At 42.7% G+C, this 20721-nt stretch overlaps 1 protein-coding gene across 1 annotated transcript in view; it reads right to left on the reverse strand.

Annotated features, from left to right (window-relative positions):
- PLA2G7 (phospholipase A2 group VII) overlaps positions 1 to 20721 on the reverse strand; it is a 41314-nt gene that overhangs the window by 18705 nt on the left and 1888 nt on the right. Inside the window, exon 2 of the mRNA NM_001003198.1 lies at positions 701 to 843. Within this exon, the coding sequence (NP_001003198.1) occupies positions 701 to 809 (109 nt within the window). The 5' untranslated portion in view covers positions 810 to 843. The remainder of the gene's footprint in view (positions 1 to 700; positions 844 to 20721) is intronic.

Below are 20721 nucleotides of genomic sequence, written 5' to 3' on the forward strand. Positions count from 1 at the left end.
GGTCCTTCTTAGTGATGGCAGATGTACTTGTCTAAAGATGGCTGCCTCACTCTGGCCACCTCTTCGGGCTTGACTAAACCTCCTCTCCTCTCCTTCCCTCCCACCACAGGCTAAGAAAGAGCAAGAGATGCATGTCCAGTCTCAACTGGAGCTCTTAGCTTGTCCCTACCTCTCCCTGTGATAACACAGAAAACATGGTTTCCCTCTGGCCCTCAAGACTCTAAATGCCTTTTTCTCACATCACCTCCCAGTACTAACCAGGACTACACCTGTTGAGCAAGACAACTGCCTCTCCTTCCCCTTCGTGGGAGCAGGCTTTGTGGTTGCCTCTCAGGGGACTCCAAGGGAGTTGTGTCGCTGCACCTGAGTGGGAGCAGGTCAGGGCAGTGAGAGAGAGAAGAGGAGGTGCTGAGGAAGTTCTCCACAGTGGTTGCAGAGCTGAGCTTCCAGTTGATCTGAACATGCCTCATCTTGGTTCTGTCCTGCAGTCGTGATATTGAAGAAGACAGGAGCTTCTTCAGTTTCATTTGGAATGAGGAGAAAGTGAGGCCCTCTCCCCTACCCCAGGAGAACAGAAGGTCTCCATGAGCCTCTTTATAGTAAAACTTGTTTAGAAGTCCACACATGCAACTGCTCTGAGGCCACATTGAGTCCGGCAACAGGTCAGTTGCTCAAGCCCTGGAACAAATAGACCTCTTACCTGATGATCTAATATGGGCAACAGGATTTAGGTCTTGCCAGTCAATAGGATGAACCAGTGTGAGGCAGCTGCAGAGGCAGAAAAGCGCATGCAGTTTGGGTGGCAACATCTTGGAAGCTGAGCAGTGGTTTCAGCTTAAACTTCTTCAAGGCAGGTTATTAAAAGAAAAAAAAAACATGCAATAAAGAGGACTTAAATAGGCTGACAAATCAGTGTGATTAAGGTACTAGTAACATGAGTTTATATATTATTAAGGAAGAAGACACCTGGAAACAATGGAACATGCATTTCCTGAGCTGGATTTTTGAAAGGCATCTGATGGAAAATCCCTGGTAGGCTGGATTGTAGAGCATAGAAATAACACTTCTAGCATTCACGACAGGTTTGTGGTCACTCATTCTCTAATTCTGCAGCAGTCTAGTTTGGCGATAAAGAATAGCACCAAGGGCCATCTGGATGGCGGCATTTGCTTAACTGTCCAACTCTTAGTTTCAGCTCAGGTTGGGATCTCAGGGTGGTGAGATCCCGCCCTTTGTGGAGCTCCATGCTCAACAGAATCTGCTTAAGATTCTCTCTCCCTTTGCACCCCCTCCAAATAAATAGGAAAACATAAAAATATAATAATGGTAACAATCATAGATCACAATCACAACAATATCCAGGCATGTCTGGACATCAGTGAACATTCCGTAAGTTTAGGCTAATGTTTCAGCTACAGCAATATGATCATCTTAGATCTAAGATGATCATATTGCTGTAGCTGTGACAGTTTTGGTGCTGCTGACATTTTATTTTTGGTGATCTCTATAATCCTACTACACTGAAAGCTTCCCAAAGCGGAGGTCAGGTCTCAGATATTGTTCCCACCACCTAGGAGGGCCTGGTGTGCAGTGGTGTTGCATAAATGTTTATAGAATTCATGAATGAATGTTTGTAATCCAACAAACAGCGTATTAGACTCACGATAATACGAAATGATATTACAGCTGGGAGCTATCCTAACATCTTATTAGCAAAAACTATCTTGTATTTGTGCATCACCTTTACCCTTTAGAATTTCTCCCTTCAAAAAGCCAAGCTGTCTCTTCACTGATACTAACTTGCTAGTGAAATTTTTTCAGATGTATTTCTATGCTTGAACACACACACACACATACATGCATACACATAACTATATGTACATAAACTATATAGTTTAAAAATTTGCAGAACTTCAAGTTGCATTTTTAATTTGGTTGTATATTTAGAGTCTTCTCATGTGAGTACATGTACTATAATTTGTCTTTTTATTTTAAAATGGCACTTTGGGGACACCTGGGGGACTCAGTGGTTGAGCGTCTGCCTTTGGCTCAGGTCGTGATCCTGGGATCCTGGGATCGAGTCCTGCATCCAGCTCCCTGCGTGGAGCCTGCTTCTCCCTCTGCCTGTGTCTCTGCCCCTCTCTCTGTGTATCTCGTGAATAAATAAATAACATCTTTATAAAAAAATAAAATCACACTTCAGAGTTGCGAAAACAAAAGTTTGTTCACTGGGGCGGCTAGGTGGCTCAGTCGGTTAAGCATCCACCTCTTGATTTCAGCTCAGGTAGTGATCTCAGGGTTGTGAGATTGGGCCCCACGTTGGGCTCCATGCTCAGTGTGGAGTCTGCTTGAGGTTCTCTCTCTTCCTCTTCCTCCGCCCCTCTGTCTACTCTCACTAAAAAAAAAAATAAACTCTTAAGAAAAAATTGGCTCACTAAGTAAATAACAATACTGCCAACATTTGAAGGCTTCCTACACGCCCAGCATTTTTCTGTTTCTGGCACCTGTTATCTTATTCAGTCATCACTAAACAATTTGCGAGGGAGGTTTCATTATCACCTTTGTATGGATCAGAGGAAATAGAGGCAAGGAGAATTTAACTGATTTGTCCTAATCACACAGCTAGCAAGGGCTGGAGGCTGGGCTTGATCCCAGAATATCTGAGTCCTTCCTTTTAACCACAGCACATCAACGTGGTGTATCTATCACCAATTCCTCTCCAGCCTAAACCGATAATCTTCTAAAGTTAATGAACACAGCAACTCTTTCAAGATGCTAATGTGTTCAGGAACTTCCTGGATTGGAAAGAAGACTTAAAAAAGAGTTAGAAATTGTTCTCATAAGAGATGAGCATCTGCCTCATTGTTCTTGCCTTAATTTATATTTGGAGCAAGCTTCCAGAGCCCTTGGTAACTGCAGAGTACTGGGTGTGAATCCAGAGAAACTAAACCTTTATCCGCACTGCACTCTGTAAAGAACCTAGTAAAGCATTCATCACAATTGTTTCCCAAATAAGCTACTGGGTTTCCCAAATAAGCAACAGAAGAAACTGAGTGGAAGTCAGGCAATCTGCTCACCAGCCTCCCCTTCTGTTGTACTGTCACAACTGGGCTTTTCATCCACAGAAAAGTTTTCACAGGGATGTGAGCAGAGGGCTTTAAGAAATTCCACCCCTGGTGCTTATAGCCCATGACTGAATAAGAGGAGTGTTCTTCGGCCATTTGGAAAACCAAGGAAGACAAAGAAGAGGAAGAAGGCAAAGTGAAATACACACGGAGGTCAACAGAGATTTTTTTTTAGGAATATTGCACTGTCCCAAAGAAAGTTAGCTTGCCCACAGCTCCTTGGTATTCGTGACAACCTCCCTGTAACAACCTAAGGAAGAGTTTGAGACAGCCAATTGTTGGAAGGGCTTCCCCAAGCCCTCCAAGCAGGACTGGAGAGCTCTGCCCTCCCCATGCTTCCCACCAGACCTGTGCCAATGCCATCACCTTTGGTTCTCAGAGTGATTTAAGGCCAGGTGAAATGGCACACCGGAGTTCCCACCCTGACCCCATGCAAGCTACAATGGTTCTTGGAGAATCTTTGTTCACACTGACTGGGGCGCCTTAGTGGCTCTGTTGGTTAAGCATCCCACTCATGATTTGGGCTCAGGTTGTGATCTCAGGGTCATGAGATCGAGGCCTGGTCAGGCTCCGTTCTGGGTGTGGAACCTGCTTAAGATTCTCTCTCTCTCTCTCTCTCTGTCCCTCTCCCGCCCCGCCTTACACTCACACACTCTCTCTAAAAAACAAAAACAAAAACAAAAACAAAATCCATACTGACTGACTCCTGAGTCCCACCCCAGACCTACTGACTCACAATCTTTAGAAGGCATGTCCAGGCATCTGCACTTTAGCTTTTGAGGGCTCCCAACACAGCCACACCCAGAATGTAGTATTTGGAAACTGCTGCAACGGAACAAAAAGAGTACTATTTATTTATTTATTTACTTACTTACTTATTATGTTTTTATTTGAGTAAACTCTGCTCCAACATGGGGCTCGAACTCACGACCCTGAGATCAAGAGGCACATGCTCCACCGATGGAGCCTCCCAGGTACCCAGAGAATACAATTGGTTTAGAGGTTCTCACCACTCTATCACATGTGCTGTCTCATCTCATCCTCAAAGTAGGAATCCTCTAATTTAATGATTGGCTGCCTCATTCATTCATTCATTTGTTCATGTATTCATTCAATTTTAAGAATGCCAATATGTCAATCTATGTTTGGGATAAAAATATTTCTAAATTAAAAAAAAAACCCAGGTTTTTAAAATAGACATGATTTTTATCTCCAAAATTCCAGTGGGTTGAGAGACTTTCAAACAATTGTGATGAATGCTTTACTAGGTTCTTTACAAAGTGCAGTGTGGATAATGGTTTAGTAGACATAAGAGAGAAGCAAATCGTAGCATCCTGCATTTTTCATTTTGGGAAGAAGATCAATGAAAGACAGACTATGGTTCCAGGCTGAAGTCACACTGCCACTATTTGTGGGCAGGACTGGAGGGAAGGTTTTCTTCCTTCGACCCCAGTGTACTGAGTGATAGAACAACCCAGATGGGATCCCTCTCTTTTCTCCACTTCCCCAGCCACAGAATGCACTGCCTTCCACTGCTACTTCTGGCTGGTGTGCTTTGTGGGATGGAAAGTTATGCCAAGACTGTCCTTCTGGCAAAACAGCTCAGTCCAAAGCAGTGGATAACAGGCACCAAAGTTTCCCTACAGTCAGGAAAGGGGGCCTTCTCTGGGCCTGGACCCTCAAGGGCACTGGAGAAGTAGGCACTTCCTGCCTCAGCAAGTAGAGGCTCCCATATCTGGGAATAGTCAGGCCCTGGAGCCACTATCCACACAGAAGGCCACCCTCTCTGCTCAAAACAGCATCCTGTACATGTCTCCATTCGGGCACTTTTCGCAGCCTTTACTACAAGGCTCTGTTTATAGGATTGCTTCACCTGTGAGCTCCTCCAGGGCAGGGACTGGTTTCATTTGTCATTTATTGTTATAACTTAACAAAGGACCCAGTATCTAGCAAGTATTAGTAAATACTTCTTGACTAAGGATGAAAGATCTTATCTTCTTTTTTGTGTGAGCTACAGGTAGCCCAGAAACATATTCCCAGATGATTTCACATCAGGTGTGCCTTCTTGAGGCACCGAAGTGAGTAGGGATCAATTACTTGGGTCTCAGTGCCTAGAACCCAAATGCCTGGGTCTGAAACCTAGCCTGGACATTAGAGTGTGACCCTCTGCAAACTGTAGAATCCTTCTGTGCCTTATTTCCTCATCTGCAAAATGGGGCTGAGGATGATAATAATATTCCCCAACGTTAGATGATTAATACATGTAAAACAGTGTTCTTGCATGTGGCTAGTGCGAATGTTAGCATACTCATTTTGCATTGCTACCACCATGCTTTGCCCCTAGGTAAGTAGTTGCTTAATAAATGTTAAAGAAATAAAAGCTAGTGTGTCAATCAAGACCTTATTGAGATAGATGCAAGAAGCCATCCTTGGTCAACATCCCCTTTGTCCATAGGTGGTTCTGCTGAAGAGATCTTAAGGTTTCATTACGGGTTCTAACATGCCCTAAAGACTATAATTATCATTTCTCCTACTTTTCTTGGGGGAACTTTGTATTCACTCACCCTCTTCCCCTTTGCAGCCTGCTAGAGCCTCATAAGGCCAGGGGAACCTCTTCTCTTGGCCTCTACCATCTCTACCATCTGCTTCTCAAGACTTACGTAATATTCCTCCTTTCAGCTCCTTATTTGGCATCTCAAGGTAACAGCTCCCTAGTCTAACAAGCTGCCAAGAGGTACTGATGTGCTCACGAGGCTCTCCTCATCAACTTCCAAATAACAACACTTTCTTTTAGCCACGGTCTCCAGGTGGTATCCTATCAAAGCCCCTGAAAGTTTACTCTAAAGGAGAGAATCATATGCTTTGGGGAAGAAATGCTTTGGAGAAAAAAAAAAAAAAAGGGTCTTTCAAAGTCCTTCAAATCAGATCCCGTGCGGAGTAATCCACCCTGGCTACTCCAGCACCCTCTGGCTGCCAAGTTTCAGACTAGAGTGAGTGTGGCTGCACTCTATCATTCAGCACTGCAGTGAAGAGCTAGTCCATAAACTAGGAGTCTGAATTATTCAGAGTATAGTTTGCGATATAACTTCTGTGTTTGAGAGAGATAGGCAATAGACAATACTTAAAGGGTGCAAACAGCTCTGTTCTGGAGATGCAATTTCCCATCATTAAAAACAAAATGGGAAAATTGTTCCTTTTTGAAACCATTTTTTTCTCTATATTTGGGACATATAAGCCAGTCTTCTTTCAGGAGGTTTAATAGTGAAACAGGCAATTCTGGACAAGAAGCCCTTTTAAAATTAAACTAGTGATGTCAGGCAAAAAGCTGTAGAAGTAATAAGAAAGAGGATCTTGATGTTCATTTTTAATCAGTTTTACATTTTCTAAAAACCTGAGTGAGAACTCTTTGGATCTGGAGGAGGACTTGATGAAGCATGCTTCTGGAAGCGTTGACAAATGTTCCTAATTAGCATATCATAGGCATCTGAGGAGAGACTCAGGGATTGTTTTTCAGTGTCTCAACTTGTTGGCTTGGGTTTTGTCTGCTTGAATATTAGCAGAAACTCCTAAAGATAAACAAGGAAGTATTTCGACTGCAATTCAGACCTTCTGAATCCAAAACTTGAGGACTGGTTCTTGACTTGAGTCAAGAAATTTAAAAAAAGGTGATATGAGGTATAAATGACTATCTTTTATTGAGCACCTACTATGTGCCAACTATGTCTGTATACTCAATGTAATTGCTAGTCCTCACAAGGAGTAGAGTTAGGCAGGTACTATTACCTCCATTTTACAGTTAGGAACACTGAGGCTTGGGGCGATTTGCTCACTCAAATGCCTGGTAGGTTTTGGAGGCTTGACCAACAAGCCCAGCACTCTGAGGTATATGAGCAAAAACTATCAGTATATTTTGCTCTCATTTTCATTTAAAGATGTATGTTTATACACAAGTGGAAAAAAGTCTAGATGAATATAAAGCTAGAATGTTCTCACCACTTATATTTAAGTGGAGGATTACAAATGGTTCTTTTTTTTTAAATGTACTTTGCTAATTTGTCAACAACAACAACAAACACACACTGCTTGAGCAGGAAAATTAAAATAAAAGAGAAAACAAAACCCTAGCTCTTTACTTGAGCAACAGAATCTAAACAAATGGCTTCCTGTCAGAAAGAAGCTGGACACAGAGATTTTTGGCCCAATTTGGAGATAATATTGGATTTGAGGCTTTGTTTTGGAGCAATAATTTTAGGGGAAAGGTGTGCTTCATTTCAGTTTGAAAGTCTGGAGTAGGTATTTTTCCTGAAAAAAAAAAATCAGTGATTTGTGGTTATTACAATTTCAAATTAGTATACCCATGAGCCAGGCATTGTGCTAGGCTTTTAAGGGAGTTTCAGAGTGTTAGGGGATGGGGATGAAGGAGGTTTGAGGTGTAGGATGACAAAAGAGAATAATATTCTTCAAAGAGTGCCTGGTTTTGAGCTCCAGATAAAGATAAACACAGGGGGCCTGGGTGCACAGTCTGTTAAGTGTCTAACTCTTGCTTTTTACACTTGGGTCATGATCTCAGGGTCCTGAGATCGAGCCCCACATAGAACTCTGTGCCCAGCATGGAGCCTGCTTCAGATTCTCTCCTTCTCCCTCTGCCCCTTCTGCTCATGCTCTCTCTCTAAAACAAATAAATAAATATATATATATTAAAAAAAGATGAACATAACCTACTCCAGCCCTGGTGAAACAATGAGATACTAATCGAATGCCCTTGTTCCACATACAAAGAAATTGAGACTTAAAAGAAGGGAAAAAATTTCCTGGAGCCACACAGCAAATCAGTGGTCAAGCTGGGATGAGAATACCTTGTCCCCTGGTCACTAGGTCATCAGGTCTGCAACTGCAGTGAGCCCAACATTGTAGGGAAGGTTCATGTGGGCTCTTGGGGAGACCAGGGTGTCCCATCAAGCTCTGGACAAGGGCAATAGGAAAGGCCTGGCTTTAATCAGAAGCATCAACTCAGCCAGTCATTGAACATCTGAAACCTAAATCTCCCAGCTGATGAAGTGGAATTAACAATACCTGTGTGGTGGAGTTGATGAGGTGAGGGAACATGCTAGCACAGCACCGAAGACACCAACTCTCAGGACATAATCCTTTCCCTTATTCACTAGGAACCAGCTTAAGTTCCATTGGGAGAAAAATACATTAGACTCTAGAGATCACATTCTGAGAAAGGAGAGAGTCTGTGACCTGAAAGTTGGCAGGTTTATCCTGCTGAGTGGCCCAGACAGCTCGGGTAGGGCAGGCTCTGGCTCTGCCGGTTTCTCATCCTCTGCACCACTAACATTTGGGACCAGGTAATTCTTTCTTGTGGGAACTGGCGTATGCATTGGAGGATACTTAGCAGCATCCCTGGACTCTATGCATCAGATGCCAGTGGTAACATTCTCCCCACAGCCCCGAGTTGTGACAAAGACAAAACCATTGCCAAATGTCCCTGGGTGGGGGGGGTGAGGCTGCCCCTGGTGGGGAACCACTAGACTACTGGGAACAAGTGGGTACAGGTAGGGAGAGGCCTACCTTATCTAGGAGATGGAACAAAACCACATATACAAAACAGAACAGACTTGAAAACCATTTATTTTAAGAGAAAAACTATACCTATGAGCCCCTTGCTAACCAGGTAGGTTTATTGAACAGCATATGTAGGATATAACCTATGTATAAGTTTAAGTTTACTAAGATATGTAAATTCTTCCCTAATGTATTCAACTTGTGGTATGTATGCGCCACCACACTTGTCTTTCACCTTATTCCCCCCATAATCCAGCTGAGTGTCTTATGTCTTGATGCCTTGGATGGTTTCCTCAGCCAGCAGCACTTGCCCCATTGGTTGACCCATATCCATTCAAACATTTACTAAGTACCAACCATGTGCTAGGCAGTGAGTGCTAAGGTCTGGCTGGCTCCTACCATGAGCACCCGAAAACCTCTGAAGGGCAACAGTGCAGCCAGGACTTCAATGCTATGAGGAAATTTCAGTCTTGAAATTCAAAACTCTGTAAATGAATTATTCTAAATACATACACGGGTCATATGTTCTTTTGCCTTGGTAGTTTTTGTCTTGAATGCCATGTAGATGATGGGATATTTGCAGCATTGCCTTCTTTCTGCTTTGGCTAAGTGCTGAGGAGGCATGGAGAGAGCCAGTGATTTCTTTTTTTTTTTTTTTTTTTCCCTAGTGATTTCTTAAAGTGCAATTTGGAGTTTGAGACATTTTGATAAGAGTGGGTTTGGTGTGGACACAAAGGAGGATGGTCTATTCCAGGGGGTGTGCGGTGCCAGAAAGCACGGAAAGCCCTCCTAGGAGAGGTCCTGCAGGAGCTGACAGTCTCAAGAGGAGGATCCTTAGCAGACTGAGCTGGGTTGATGGGTCTCTCCCCCAGATCTTTAGCCCGATGATCCGTGTGTCTGGGGCTCACAGGGGATGTACGGCACAGGGGTTTAGAGCCTCAGTGCATTCACTAAACACAGTTGTGCCCCCAGGCCACAGTCCAGTCTACTTGTGTCCCAGTGATTCCAGGGCAGCCCTTTCTTTACTCCTTAGCTCACCTCTCCCCATTTGGTTCAAGGCTCGCTCCATAAACGGATGCACTCTCCTTTGCGCTGCTCTCCTATTCCTTACAACCGAAGAGGAGAAACCTCCTTCTCCAAGGAAAACAGAAACACCAGGATGACCCTCCTTCTGAGGCCTTTCTCTCTGCCTTAGATCCAATTCCAGACCACATTCACCCTCTCCTCTTTACGACTAGCTCTCAGTCCTAGGCTCTGCCCTCATTCCTCCCCAGTTAAGGGCACCTGATCTCCTGGATGGTAACCCCCACTCGCCCCAGTGCCCCCAAACCACCCTCACTTTACACCATGACTTTAGGGTTAATTTATGTGTCACTTCTTAACACCAAAAAATCTTGTCCATTTTCTTTACCCAAACTGATTGAAGCTGCTCCAGAAAATGTCCACTATCTTTCACCTTTTCAAATGTCACACAGGTTCTATGTATCTTTACAACACAGTCGTTTGGCTTTGAATCCATTTCTCTAGCTTTCTTTCTTAGGTAAAACTGTTTTTGCTGTTTCACATGATTCTATTGTAAGTGACTACCAATCCTCTATGGAAGTATTACACATTCTAGATCAATGTGGCCAAATATTTGCCATGTTACTAAAATAAAAATAGCGCTTCTTGCTTTTCTGAACAAAGGACCACTATCAACGGCAGCAAGTCCCAGCTTTTTCAGGCACTGGCTTTCTTTTACCTTCTGATGGCCACTGAGATATCTGAGAGGATGACTAAGGGAAGCCTCTGAATCCAAACAAAGAGGGATAATTCATAAGAAGTCTGTTAACTATCGTGGTTCTCTTTCTACAGAAAAGGACCTTCTTCTCAACCATGGGATGTGAGTTAGCTAAATCTGTATTTACGTTTGCAAACTTTTCAGGATGCTGAAAAGGATAATATTTTTTTTAAGATTTTATTTATTCATTCATGAGAGACAGAGAGAGAGAGAGAGAGAGAGAGAGAGAGAGAGAGAGAGAGAGAGAGAGAGGCAGAGACACAGGCAGAGGGAGAATCAGGCTCCATGCAGGGAGCCTGATGGGACTCGATCCCAGGTCTCCAGGATCAGACCCCGGGCTGCAGGTGGCGCTAAACTGCTGCACCACTGGGGCTGCCCCTGAAAAGGATACTATTGACTTTGGATATTTACAGCTGGAGAATCCAAGGTGATTTTGTTTCCACTGAAACATTTGATGCTGCAATGTTACTAAATATAATCTTTGAAGGATCATGACTGACACCATCAGCCAATACAAAATTTTCAAGGAGAAAGATGGACCTGGCCAGACAGAGCAGTAATTGGTAAACAAAAAGCTGGGAAACATGGGACTTACCTATTATTTAACTCCTGAAACTTATCAAAGCACAGTCAGCAGTTCTGGTGGGGATATAAATAGGTACCGTGACTTTTGGAAGGCAATATGGCAAGCCTTAAATTGTCCATACCCTTTGACCTGTTCATTTCTGAGATCAGCACACACAAAAATTGTATTCACAGGGAAGAAAGGCTCTCAGAATACAATGCACTATGGCGTTCATTCCAATTCTATTTAGGAGAGCCAACATACACAAAGGGAAGCCCTACAGAACCTCAAACCATAATGTCATCAATGGGATTTTATTCAGTTAGTAACATAATATTTACAAAACGATTTGTGATGACTTAAGAAACCATTTACAATGCAATTCTAATTGAAAAAAGATCCTAAGATTTTGCTGTGTAAAAATTCACCCTAAAAGACTATTAATATAATAAGGGTTATAGAATTATGGTGGTTTTCCCATAATGTTTCACATTTTCTTTTGCAACCAAACATACTGCTTTACTATGCTTTACTACTAGTAAATAATCTTGAAAGAATATTTAGTACAGTTCATATAACCATGAAAAGTATTTCCATTTAATATTAAGTAAAATGTTATGGAGAGAATAAAGAGGATTAGCCATGATCTCAGATACATAAGATAGGAAGAAGAAGAAATGTGTATGTGGGGGACAAAAATAAGGACAAGACCCAAAATATATAAAAGAGATAACAAACATTTACAAAGTTGATCTTTCTTAAAGAGTTTGTATTTAGAAATGAAAGGTAATTTTTAAAAAGATTTTATTTATTTATTCATGAGAGACACAGAGAGAGAGACAGACATAGGCATAGGAAGAAGCAGGCTCCTCAGAGGGATCCTGATGCAGGACTCAATCCCTAAACTGGGATCACACCCTGAGCCAAAGGCAGATGCTTCCTGTTTTTCTCTTTTATCCATGAGAAGATTCACTTTAAAAAAAAAACACTAATTTTAAAATTATAAAACCTGAGAAGCATTTTCTTCTATTTTGATTCCTTGACCACTAGATAAAATATTATCCCAGCAGATAGAAAAGAGCTTTAGAGTGCTCAGAGAACACATTCTACTTAAATCTATTTAAATGCTGGTACCTTCTGGGGGCTCCTGGCTGGCTCAGTCAATTGACTCAGGGTTGTGAGTTCCAGCCCCAGGTTGGGTGTAGAGGTGACTTTTTTTTTTTTTAAAGTCTTTTCTTCTGTGTACTTAATGTCTATCTCTCAAGCCACAGTTTCCTACTTGCTCTTTAAATCCCAGCTGAGGGCAGCCTGGGTGGCTCACAGTTTAGCGCCACCTTCAGCCCTGGGCATGATCCTGGAGACCGGGGATGGAGTCCCACGTCGGGCTCCCTGCATGGAGCCTGCTTCTCCCTCTGCCTCTGTCTCTCTCTGTCTCTCTCTCTGTGTCTCTGGTGAATAAATAAATAAAATCTTTAAATCCCAGCTGAGATTTCTATATCACACCCGAGCTCTGCTAACTCTCTGTTCCAGTCCATCACTAGTAAATTCTCATCAGGCATTATTTCCCTTTTTGAAATGAAAGACAAACCAAAAATGCAAAATGTCCACTCTTGAGTCCAGAATTTCTGTTAAGAGCTGATGAGTAGACCTGTGTAAATCCTAATCCTGACAAGGGATTAGGGCCTGTGAGTTATGTCTCCTGTTCCTGGTAAAGAGAAGAGAAATGGCTCCTTCACAAGTACCAGGACTCTCTTCCTCAAATTCTTTCTGATGAACTTTTGGAATGGGAGTATATGGCTGCTGGAATAATGATACTCCTCTACTCTCCAAATCTCCACATCTTAATCCCCAGAACATGACACACCAAAGGGGAATCAAGGTTATAGATGGAATTACGGTAGCTAATCAGTTGACTTGAACACAGATTAGCCTGGATTATCCAGAAGGGCACAATATAATCATTAGGGTCTTTAAAAGTGGAAGAGGGAGAGTGGCCACAGAAGGTCCTATGACATGAGACCAGGTGTGTCTTGTGCGGTCCTCGGGTGCAGGGCCAAGGTATGGCCAGGAGCCTGGGGTTGGGTGTGGTGGACACTCCAGTCCCCTGCAATCCCCTCCCCCCATGTTCTCTGAGTGCTTCTGTGAAGCCCTGCGATGCACAGGCAGGGTGGCCAGTGCAGTAGGTGTGGATGTGCCTGACAAGATAAAGAGCTGAATCTTAGGGGTGTTCCTGGCCCGTGGCTCCTTCAGCTCCATCACCAGCATGCACCTGTGCTTGCTGAGGTGGCCAGAGACCACCTACCCCAAACAGGTCAGTTGGGGTTGGGGAAGTGGAATGGGGTGGCAGATCTGATGGAGGAACTAGTGGATTGGGCCTTCTGCACCTTTGCTGGCCATTATCATCACCACCATTGTTAAAACTGCTCAGCTTATGAATTCACAGCAAAACTGGTGGCATACATTTCCTCCATCATATTCAAAGAGCTAAGCCCCTTACCCCTGTGACATGTGGACCTGCCCCTGACTGCCGTAGCATTGAACGTTTTTCTGGGTCCAGCACCCCTGCCATCTCATGTTGCCAATATATGCTAAGAAGACACTGGGCACTTTATGGGGATCTGGCTACCTCCTCAGTTACTAAAACATGTGACTCTTGATCTCAGGGTTGTGAGTCTAAGCCCCATATCAGGCGTCAAGATTACTAAAAAATAAAAATAAAAAAATAAAAAGATGCTGGGCCCTTTATAGAAACTGGAGCATTCTTTCTGGTGTTCCCTGGAGGATTTACCTGCATAGCCAGATGGACAGGTAGCATGTGCCTCTGAGAGCTCTTGCTGCCCTTCAGTGAGTAAGCAAACATGCTATAATGGGAACTTTGACATTTTCTCCTTTGAAAGAATAGATCTTAGACAATTACAAATTAACAATCTTGTATGTAGGGCATTTCCAATATAGATGGCATGGCTTTGCCAGAAATATTTAATCAGCTGGGAATACTTAATCTAGAAATGTTTCATCTCTTCAACTTTCTATTTCATAGTTAAGAGAATGAAATGGCATTTTGGAATTACAAAAAATAAAGAAGCAGGGGCAGCCCCGGTGGCTCAGCAGTTTGGCGCCTGCCTTTGGCCCAGGGTGTGATCCTGGAATCTCAGAATCGAGTCCCACGTCGGGCTCCCTGAATGAGGCCTGCTTCTCCCTCTGCCTGTGTCTCTGCCTCTCTCTCTCTCTCTCTCTCTCTCTCTCTCTCTCTCTCCCCGTGTGTGTGTGTGTGTGTGTGTGTCTCATGAATAAATGAATAAATACAATCTTAAAAAAAATAAAGAAGCAGAATAGGGTGGCAGAAGAGGAAGTCAGAGTAATGAGACGTGAGAACTCAACCCATAATTGGTGGCTTTGAAGATTGAGGAAGGGGGCCATGAGCCAAAGAATACGGGTGTCCTCTAGAGTCTAGAAAAGGTAAGGAGACAGATTCTCCCCTAAAGCCTCCAGAAAAGAATGTAACTCTAAAGACACCTTGATTTTATCCTAGTGAGGTCATGTTAGACTTCTGACCTATGGAACTATAAGATAATAAAGCCATGTTGCTTTACACCAATAAATTTGCAGGGTGCCTGAATTAGGTGGCATTTAGGCATCTCACTCTTGATTTTGACTATCATCCCAACTTCATGTTGGGTTCCAGGCTCAGCAAGGAGTTGGCTTGAGGATTCTTTCTCTTCGTCTCCCTCAGCCTCTCCCACTGTTCTCTCTATATATACAATAAACAAATCTTAAAAAAAATAAAATAAACCAATAGGGACACATGGGTGGTTCAGTCGCTTAAGTGGCTGCCTTCAGCTCTGGTCATGATTCCTGAGTCCTGCGATCAAGTCCTACCTGAGGCTCTCTGCTCAGTGGGGAGTCTGCTTCTCCCTCTGGCTCTCTCTCTCATGCTCACTTATGTTCTCTCTCTCTCTCTGAAATAAATAAATAAAATCTTTAAAAAAAAATAAAAAATAAACCAATAAATTTGTGATAAATCATTACAGCAGAAATAGAAAACTAAGAGCATAAAAAGTTACAGAATGAAGGCAGAAAACAAATAATGGTTGATTCACTTTCAACTACAGTAAAAAGAAAATGAGTTGAATATCTCAAAATTGACTCAATACCAAAGTGAATGATTGAGGAAGAAGATAAAATCTTCTGTTCTGAATATTTTACAACAGGATGAAGGCAAGAGACTGTCAATTTTCCAGCCATGATTTCTAAACTATGTGTTACTTTTTTTTTAAGTTGTAATATATTTTGTTGTTCTTTTATATTAGTGTTACATATTCATGTTTAAAACATTAAAAAATTATCAAAAGATAGAGTTTTGAAAGTCCAAATCTTTGTAACTTTACGTACCCATTCCTTCTCCTGCTCTGGATCTAGTGAAACTTATTAATAACTAGAGGTAAAAGACCTCATGCATTTTTCTACAAGCAGTATCATTAAGCAACTATATCTTATTTGATAAGGAAACAGTGTTTACTTCATTCTGAAAGTAGCTGAACTTCATCCCAGAGCAGTGAATCTCAGTTGGGACACCCCAAAGACATTTGGCAGTGTCTGGAGACATTTTTGGTTGTCACACCAGGGAGGGACTGCTACTGGCCTGGCATCTGGCGGGCTGTGGCCAGGGATGCTGCAAAACATCCTACAGTGTACAAGACAGACACTACAACATAAATGTCTGGCCTAGAAGCTCAGCAGTGCTAAGGCTGAGGAATTTTGGTCTAAAGGGAGACTGGAGAAACTATATCCTTGTTTAATATGGAAGAAATATTTATTTCATCCTGAAACCAGCTGTATGGAGGTGGATGCCCCCAACACAGAGGAACTTTCTAATTATCACATTGTTTGTGATGTATACCTTACAGTGTGGAGAGGGTTCTCTGTCATGAGAAGGGTTCAAGGACTACTAAGTGGTCCCCTGCCAGGGGTGCTAGGAAAAAGGATGGGTGCATGGGTGTAGGCCAACTCCAAGGTTCCATCTTCTTCTAAGATCTAGGACTCCTTTTCTTTTTTTTTTTTTTTTTTTTTTTTTTTTTAGGACTCCTTTTCAAAAGCATCAGCAAGGGTTGCCTGGGTGGCTCAGTCAGCTAAGCATCTGCTTTCGGCTCAGTTCGTGATCCTTGGGATCCAGGATCGAGCCCTGCGTTGGGCTCCCTGCTCAGCTGGGAGTCTGCTTCTCCCCCTCCCCCTTCTTCTCCCCCTCTTTCTCCTCTTCCTCCTTCTCCTCCTCTGCTTGTGCTCTGTCTCTTGCTTTCTCTTCCTCAGTTAAGTAAATAAAATCTTTAAAAATAAATAAATAAAAAGCATCAGCAAAAAGTTCTTGCCTCATACTTGCTGATACTGAAACGTGGAAAGAGAAGAGCTAGTACCTGCTCTATTAATATTATTTTCTCCCTACCAGATTAGCTAAGAGAATCAAAACTTCATCTGAACATTTTCTCAAATGTAGGACTCTCAAGTGACTTCTGCAAAAGTGTGTAAAGACTCTTATCTCATGCACAGTAGATACAACTCTTGTGTAATCATTTCACAATCCAAGAAAAGAGATATGGTCAAAAAAGTAAACTAAGAAGCAGTTCCTTATTGTGGGAGTAACTGAATAAAACAGGCTTGGTAAGTACTTAACAGCTGCAAATAAAATAAAACTAATTGATTCTACTCCCCTTTTGGAAATGGAAACTCATCTGCATCCAGCTTCCAAATGTTTGGTGTCCTATTGAGTTTTAAGGCCATAAATGTTAAAAGTCATTTAAGGTCCCTGGACAGTTTGCTGCCATCCTGGAAGCATCCCGGTAATATTCCATACCAGTTGAACCACAGCTCACTGAACTGGTCAGGTTTTAAGGGTTTGAACAATGGAAAGCTTATTCAAAAGGACACCCACTGAACAGTAACTAGACTGATGAGGGAACAAGGCAACAAGTCATATGAGGAGCTGTTCAAGGAACCAGGGATGTTTACTCTGGGGAAGACCCACATGGCATATGACCAATATGGTGCTACAGGAAAAGGGCACATATGTGAACGTCGACTACAGAACTCCACAGCAGGAGCTTTTCAACAATTACTATATTCTATCAGAGGAGCAGTTTTAAGTGCAGGCCTGCGGACTCCCAGCAAGGATACTGATAAAGAGATTGCTCCATTAGATAAGGGTAGAAGGGGAATGGACAGGCAGGACTAGAAGCTCTAAACCTGAGGTTTAAGGTCAGAAGCCTATAAGGGCCAGCCAGCTAACTCAAGTGAGCTAAACAAGACACACAAGATAGAAAAACCAGTGGTGGAGACCGTGGCAAAGGAGACCATCTGAAAAGGAACGCTACCACCCTGTTCCAGTTGATGCTGCCATCTATGGTTGAGAGCTCCATGTTACTAGATCTATTTTGTTTTGTTTTGTTCGTAAGAAAAGCTGGAAAACCATATTTCTATGTAAAACCCACTGATTTTTAAAGGATGGCACTAATTCAACGTTACAAAGTATTAGCTAAGTTAAACAGAATAATTAGTTGCTGCTACAAGAAACCTCTGCCTTTAAAGATGCCCCAATCACTCCCAACCCTAAGGGACTACACAGATCCCTCAACCCTGTCATTATTTTGTCTGCAATTTGAATCACCAGACTGGCCACTTCGAGCTGAAATCAGATGCTCTGGCCCATCAGTCATTAATGGGGTCTGGCGAGTGAGGATAACCAGGAGCCCATTAAGTCACCAAGAGCAGAATCCTCCACTGCACACAACATAAATGAGGAAGGACCTCTATTTTCTTCCAAACAGACACATCTCCTCCTAGTAAGTTGCATGTCAAAATGGGGCAGGAAAGAGAAATAGGGTTGCCTCATTGTGGTAGATAGTGTCCTGTCCCCGAGAAGGTCATCCCTACCGTAGTTGGTAAACAGCTTCAAAACTCTTGCCTGACCCTCTAAAATTTCGTCAGTGATCAACCGGGGAAGGTTCAAGAGTCCCCTGTGAGGGAGAATGCTTCACTAAGGGAAACAATCCTATTCAACTCTGGTTCACAGCCCTCCCAGAAATTCTGCTGCCATGTATAGATTTTCAATTATCAACAGATCTTTTGCACTCAGATATCTGCACACAGACATACCCAGGACAAAGGCAAATTTGCTACCTTTCTTTTGAACTTTCTTTTACCATTCCCAGATTCAGATAATTTATTTTGAATTCTACCCTAATGACATTCAATTCCCAAAAGTAAGCCAGCTATAAGTTTAGCATTATTTCCTCTTCATTCTATGATGGTATGTTTCACTGGTAACTCTGGGTTAAGATTCCCAATCTTCTGAACAGATCAAAATATTTTTTATGTATGATAAAAATAATTTATTGTAAAGATAGAATAAGTAAAAAGAATTAAGTTTAGGGGCACCTGGGTGGCTCAGTGGTTGAGCATCTGCCTTTGGCTCAGGTCATGATCCCGGGGTCCTGGGATCGAGTCCTGAATTAGGCTCCCCACTGGGGGCCTGCTGCTCCCTCTGCCTGTGTTTCTCCCTCTCTCTCTCTCTCTCTCTCTGTCTCTCATGAATAAATAAATAAAAATCTTTTTTAAAAAAGAATTAAGTTCACTATAAAATTTTTGAAAATAAAACACAGGAAATTCAAAATAACACGCTACTAGCAAGTAATAGTTATAAGGTCTCACTTTACCCTCAAGAGCATAATCACTAGCTTATTTATTTTTATAAGATAAGTGGATGATGTCATTCTCACTAGGTAGATGGGACATCTGAGAAAGAAACATAAAGAGGGACTTCCCACTCTACCTCCCCAAACAGCTCCTGCCCACCTACTGCTACCACGGTTTGCTAGGTCACCATAATCAACTTGGAGCAAGTCTCCTTATCGCTCTTCTCCTATGATCCATTCTTCACACTGCACCCAGAGTAACCTCTGAAAAAATATAAATCTATCACATTACGTCTGTGCCTTTGGCTTCCCACTCCACTTGAAATTCAGATGGCATACCTCAGCCTACGAGGCTCTGCATGACCTGGCCACTGGCCTTCAACCTCACTCCCCCAGCCACACTGCCCTCCAACTATGCCTGGAACACATTGAGCTTGTTGACAGGACCATCTGATTGTGGTTCCCTGTACCAGAACAATCTGTCGATATTCTGGGGGCTCATCTCAAGGTCATCTTAGAAAAATCTCTCCTTAGGGGGTACCGGGGTGGCTTAGTCAGTTAAGCATTTGCCTTTGACTCAGGTCTTGATCTCAGGGTCCTGGAATCAAGCCCAGCATCAGGGTCTCTCTCTGCTCAGTAGGATCCTGCTTCTCCCTCTCCCTCTGCCCCTGCTGCTCCCCACCCCCACTCTTGTTCTCTCTCTCTCTCTCTCTCTCTCTCTCTAATAAATAAATAAAATCTTTAAGAAAAAAAAAATCTCTCTTTAAAATCCAGTCTAAGGGGGGGTACCTGGGTGGCTCAGTTGGTTAAAGAGTCTGACTCCTGGTTTCTGTTCAGGTCCTGATCTTGGGGTCATGGGATTGAGTCCTCATTGGGCTACAGGGCTCAGTTCAGAGTCTCTTGTCCCTCTCCCTCTGCTCCTTCACCCCACTTGCTCTTGCTCTCTTGCATGCTCGCTCTCTCTCTCTCAAATAAAATCTTAAAAAAGAATAATCTAAGAAGCTGGGGCCCTTCCCACCTGTCCATCTCTCTTTCCCTCTCTCTCTTACACACACACACACACACACACACACACTACAGTACTCTACCACACACAGCACTCTGATTCCTTTTCTTCAAAACATCTAATACTATCTGAATTTGCCTTGCTCATCCCTTGGTTCTGAAATGTGAACTCCATAAAAACAGAGACCAGATCTGTTTTACCCACTGCTCTGTCAGGCACATAGTAGGTGCTTAATAAGTCAATGAAGGCATGAACAAAACTTGTATTAAGGATCAACTAGCCCATTTAATCCAATCAGTATTGATTCTTAAACAGGCTTTTTCTTGCTCAATTGCTGAGTTTTTTTTTTTTAACTACAAGCCTATATATATTAGACTGTTTCTATTAGAGTGTTATGAGTCATACCTGTAAAATGAGCAAAGTGACAGTGAAGGCACATAACACGTGCCTGACTTATAGAAAGAGGCAGTAAGGACCTGTTGCCTATTCCTTCAAACTACAAAGATTCCTCAAAATTCTGGGAAAACGTGATTTTACAATTAGATGTTTCCTTTCAGGTGCTCTTCGCTGAATACTTTCTCTTCAATTCTTCACTTTCATGATAATTTCTCAATGTCTCAAGAGGTCAGTCTAGCCAATTATCATGGGTCTTGAAAAAACAAAATCAGCCTTAAGATGAATCAAAGTGTCAATAGCCTGATGATCACCTTCCTTTCCAGGAAATATCCATTTCCTGGGGTGTCACTGGAATGAATAGGCAGATACCTAAACTCCAGCTGACATTCCTAAGGGGTCCCACTTCTGCTGCTAGGGTACCTAGTTGGAGTTCTCCTTAATGCTCTGTGGTGAGAGTCTCAAACAGGATGGTAAACTGTCTGAGGCCGAAAACCTCACTTGGTAGGGAATGCATATTCCTCACTACTTAAGTTCAAAGACACAGACACACAAGGGTTAGGAAATGAGGAGCCAACTGCCCAGGGGTCTGTTTCCCC

This window comes from Canis lupus, chromosome 12, assembly GCF_011100685.1.
Source record: "Canis lupus familiaris isolate Mischka breed German Shepherd chromosome 12, alternate assembly UU_Cfam_GSD_1.0, whole genome shotgun sequence".
Taxonomy (NCBI): domain Eukaryota; kingdom Metazoa; phylum Chordata; class Mammalia; order Carnivora; family Canidae; genus Canis; species Canis lupus.